Source organism: Triticum aestivum, chromosome 2B (genome assembly GCF_018294505.1).
Source record: "Triticum aestivum cultivar Chinese Spring chromosome 2B, IWGSC CS RefSeq v2.1, whole genome shotgun sequence".
NCBI classification, from domain to species: Eukaryota; Viridiplantae; Streptophyta; class Magnoliopsida; order Poales; family Poaceae; genus Triticum; species Triticum aestivum.
Genome location: NC_057798.1, coordinates 339,338,226 through 339,342,571, shown reverse-complemented (window position 1 = coordinate 339,342,571; position 4,346 = coordinate 339,338,226). Strand labels below are relative to the sequence as shown.

General features: G+C 45.0%; 1 protein-coding gene across 4 annotated transcripts; it reads left to right on the top strand.

Annotated features, from left to right (window-relative positions):
• The first annotated feature begins 397 nt into the window (after positions 1 to 397).
• Positions 398 to 3,361, top strand: LOC123044882 (uncharacterized). 4 transcript variants are annotated; one of them, XR_006420666.1, is made up of 6 exons: positions 398 to 885; positions 1,649 to 1,741; positions 1,921 to 1,999; positions 2,619 to 2,697; positions 3,042 to 3,129; positions 3,251 to 3,361. XR_006420666.1 is itself a non-coding variant. In XM_044467762.1 (5 exons), the coding sequence occupies exons 1-4, from the start codon at positions 569 to 571 to the stop codon at positions 2,673 to 2,675; spliced, it is 546 nt and encodes a 181-aa protein (XP_044323697.1). In that variant the 5' UTR covers positions 398 to 568; the 3' UTR covers positions 2,676 to 2,697; positions 3,042 to 3,327. The 4 variants fall into 4 exon arrangements, 3 of the variants coding, with proteins under 3 accessions (XP_044323697.1, XP_044323700.1, XP_044323699.1); XM_044467762.1 differs by having other exon boundaries at positions 3,042 to 3,327; XM_044467765.1 differs by lacking the exon at positions 3,251 to 3,361 and having other exon boundaries at positions 1,679 to 1,741; positions 3,042 to 3,244.
• Positions 3,362 to 4,346: the final 985 nt, after the last annotated feature.

The window sequence follows — 4,346 nt, the reverse complement described above, 5'->3', positions numbered from 1 at the left end:
CTGAAACCCAGTTTTGCCATGAGAGTCCACCATACCTACCTATCACTACTGGAATCAGGGATTTTGCCGTCTTCCAGTTCTTTGTCGTCTGCTTGCACATGGCAAAGAAGGTCTTTGCCATCAGCTACCAAACAACAGACGGCGAAGAATTGGCATACGACAAAGAAGGTCTTTGCCATCTGTCATTTCTTTGCCGCCTGTTGGCTGATGGCAAAGAATCTTTACCATCTGCCAGCGGACGGCAAAGAGGTGCCACCGGATGCCAGTACACTGCAATGGTCCACCCACCCCCCCTATTTGCCGTCTGCTGGCAGACGGCAAAGAGGGGGGCTATCTTTTTTTTGCGGGTAAAAAAAACCCATTGCCCCCACCTCCTCTATCTCTATCCCCTCTCTCTCCTCCCCTCTCTCTCCGCCCCACCCCTCTCTCTCTCTCTCTCCCACTCGTCTCTCCCTCTCCCTCCCGCGAGCAGCTACGACGGCCAAATCCGGCGAGCTCTGGCGGAATTCGACGACGCCTGCCCCACAGCCGAGCGCCTCCCGACCCCGCCTCCCTCGACCCCGCGCCGATGCGCCGCCTCGCCTCCGCCCACCGGTGCGTGCCGCCACCTCACCAGACCCCAGGAGCCCCGCCGCCTCGCGCTGCCGCCTGCACCGCGTCGCGTGCCGCCACCTCCCCACAAGCTCGCCGCCCCATCGCGGAAGCCTCACCGCCCCGCCGCCATGGGAACCGAGCTCCTCTGCGCCCCGCCCGCCATCGGAGATCTGAGGCCGGCCGGGAGGCGGGGATGGGGTACCGGTGGGCCCCGGGGATCTGCGCGGTGGTGCTGCTCTGGCTCGCTGCGACCGCAGCCGGAGATCCCGATCCCGACGAGCTCGAGCGCGCGTGAGTCCCGCTCCTTCGCCCTGTTTTTCCGTGCCTTCTCACTTGCTCTGTCTGTGGCTCGGTGTTGTCGATTGCGTCTGTGCTGTGCTCAGGGGTGTCCAACTGATTATTTTGCGTTGGATTGCGCAAGCAATGTGACGTTGCATCTACTGCTAGCTCGTTATGCGTGTTTGCTTGCGCTTATAGGTGGAACCGTGAATGCTTTTGTTGATACACGCAACGGGATGATACCGTGTCCTGTCCTGGAGTAAGAATGTGATAGCGCTCCGCGGTTCCTGCAATGCTAATTCTGCCTGCTGTCTCTTTGTTCTTCAGTCCCCACCTTTTTTCAGGTCATGTGCTTCTCGTGTCTCCATTCATTAGATACAAAGTTAGGTCAGATGTCTAGGAATAATATGTGGTTGGTATACTGTGTCTTGTATTTGGACGAGCTCATGCTAATATGTGGTTGGTACACTACCTAGGCAAGGTCATTTTGATACTGATACTTGTGGGCAGCAGAGGGTTCAAATCCTGACCATCTGCTGAGGTGCTTAATTACGCCCCACGCTTCTTCGTTCCTTGTTAAAATATGATTGGAGTATCTTTATCTTCCGTCTCATGGATCCGCTCATAATATCCCGGAAGTAAATATTATTGCTTGCTTCATCTCTACTACTTTCTGTAACTGCTTAGTGTTAAGCTCTTGACTATGCATGTGTGGGTAGTTCTGAACATTTGCTACTAACTGACGTCAAGCACATCCAATTGTGGTTCACTGCAGATTGCCAATGCCAATTTACAACAATTTCAGGTCTGCGAAAGTTGGATTTTGGATAGGCTTTCAAGAGCGTGACCGAAGCAGAGACACACACATGTTTGTACACTTGAATTCTGATGCCACCACCTGATATTGCAGATCCGCAGAGGCCATGAATGGCCTAGTGTGTTTCAGATAAAAAAATATTCTGACCACAACCTTGTACTTTCCTCTTGCATGGCATAAACCACCCTCATGATCAACCTGATTACTTATGCGGCAACCTTCTTACGCAGGCGGCGCGACAACAATTCTTCTTCCTCAAAGCATATATTTTCTCCAAGCGATCAACAAAGTGATTGGTCCATTTGGAAGGTACACAAGTTTCTGATGTTCCTGTATATTATGGGACAGAGGGAGTAGTTGTCAGATCTTCTTTTTGTTCAGTACTTGTTGAGGCTGTCATAATTGTTTTTACTCGAAATTCTACTTGGATTTTCTAATTATGCATTTACCCAGATTAATGCTTAAAACTAAAGTTGGTCATTGGATCTTTTTTGTTTAGGCGAATTTTATGTCGGTACATGCTTGATATGAAAGGAGGGGTTTATCTAATGAACTACACATATGGTTTCACATTCCACCTCTGTGCTCGCAATTTAAATGCAGTATATTTTACTCACTAATAAATCTTGAACAATCTAAAAAATATATAGCTTGGTTTATCTTTGTAAGTCCTTATCTGATTTTTACATTTTCCACATTGTTGTGTCTATTTTCTCAGTTTGGTCCTGTGGAAATACTTGTCTTAGGGGTCTCTGCATTGCATATACACGGAATATTCACAAATCTTAAATACTTGAACTGAGAAAAAAAAGCTTCAGCTAAATCAGAGGCCAAGTTTCTACTATATTTGGCGCAAAGTCGTTGGTTTGTTGATCTTTTCCTATTTATTACTCCTTGTACGTTATGTGTGACTGCTACATACAACAAGGTGTTCCAATCCCCACCAACAAGAGGCACAATGCTTCCAAGATCTTCAACACCCTGAAGGTTGCAGCTGAGGAGACATGGTACTAATACCTTTGTCAATATTTCAAGTTTTTTGTTGTTGCAGTGTTTCATATAAAGTTGTAGTAGTGCTCTTGTGTCTTACCACACATACACACGTGAGAACATAATAAGTTGTACAATATAGATTAGTACCACACCGCGCTTAGTTTGCATCAGATGGAAATGAGTTAGGAAGATAAGAGTAAAATTCATGTCCCTGGAATTACAAATTTATTTAGTAGATACAGACAGAAACGGTACCAAAAATGGCTTGAAGGACCACAAAATTTGGCGGTTTCCACATTTGTATCCTTATCTTCTTATGGTTAGAGCACTGGTTAGGCTTATCTCTAAACCCAAACAGGTATGGAATTGAGCAGGAGTACACTCTCCTCCAGAAGGATGTGAACTGCCCCCTTGGCTGGCCCATTGGTGGCTACTCTGGTCCTCAGGCAAGAAAACTCTTAGCATGCTCTCCAGCTTTCCATGTGTTAAACTTCATAAAAACTGAACATTGCATTTCACCAAGTGAAATGCTACATTTCTACTCCTAACCCATTCTCTCTTTCTTAGTGTTTTTGTTATGCAAGTTGGAAGAAAAGAAGAAGATCCAGAGAAGATCTTAGTAATAAGATAGTTTTTAGGAAAATAGATATTTAGTTTTAGGTCATTTCTTGTAATTTCAGATATGGAGTGCTTGTCTTTAGTTCTTGTTTTGACTTTGTGAAACTTGCTAGCTATGGACAAAACTGTGTAATATTGATGAAACTATGTATATGTATGGATGAAACTTGCTACTATGTGTTCATGACTATTGGTATATATATGTGTGTGTGCGTGCGTACATGCGAAAATGAATTGATTAAGAAAAAACAGAATTAAATGGGGCAATATAGACTCTTTGCCATCTGCTGGCAGATGGCAAAGAGCCAATCTTTGCCGTCTGCCAACAGATGCAAAGGGCCATGACCTTTGTCGTCCGCTGGCAGACGGCAAAGTGCCCTTTGCCATAGCTCGTTCAGCCGGACGTTTTGCCTACTGTTGTCTGACGGCAAAGGCCTTGGCCGTCTGCAAGGCATGCCTTTGCTGTCCGCCATGGCAGATGGCAAAGTTTTTGATTCCTGTAGTGTATGGATTGAGTAAGATCCTTCAAGTAAGTTGTCATTGTTGTATGCAATAAAAAGTGCTCTCTAAATATGTATGACTTATTAGTGTGGAGAAAATAAGCTTTATACGATCTTGTGACATGGAAGCAATAAAAGCAACAGACTGCATAACAAAGGTCCATATCACAAGTGGCAATATAAATTGACGTTCTTTTGCAATAAGATTCCGTGCATCCAACCATAAAAGCACATGACAACCTCTGCTTCCCTCTGCGAAGGGCCGATCTTGTATTCTTGTCTTATACATTATGTAAGAATCATGGTGATCTTCACCTTTCCTTTTTATATTTTATCCTTTGGCAAGCACATTGTGTTGGAAAGATCCTGATATATATATCCAATTGGATGTAAGTTAGCATGAACTATTATTGTTGACATTACCCTTGAGGTAAAAGGTTGGGAGGCAACACTATAAGCCCCTATCTTTCTCTGTGTCCGATTAAAACTTCATAACCATAAGTATTGCGTGAGTGTTAGCAATTGTGAAAGACTAAATGATAGTT

Excerpts from the sequence above, each read along its gene's own strand:
- LOC123044882 (XM_044467762.1), top strand. The coding sequence starts at position 569 with ATGCGCCGCCTCGCCTCCGCCCACCGGTGCGTGCCGCCACCTCACCAG. Across the intron at positions 1,742-1,920 it reads CGAAGCAGAGACACACACAT|GCGGCGCGACAACAATTCTT; the intron begins GTTTGTACACTT and ends CTTCTTACGCAG. Across the intron at positions 2,000-2,618 it reads GTGATTGGTCCATTTGGAAG|GTGTTCCAATCCCCACCAAC; the intron begins GTACACAAGTTT and ends ACATACAACAAG.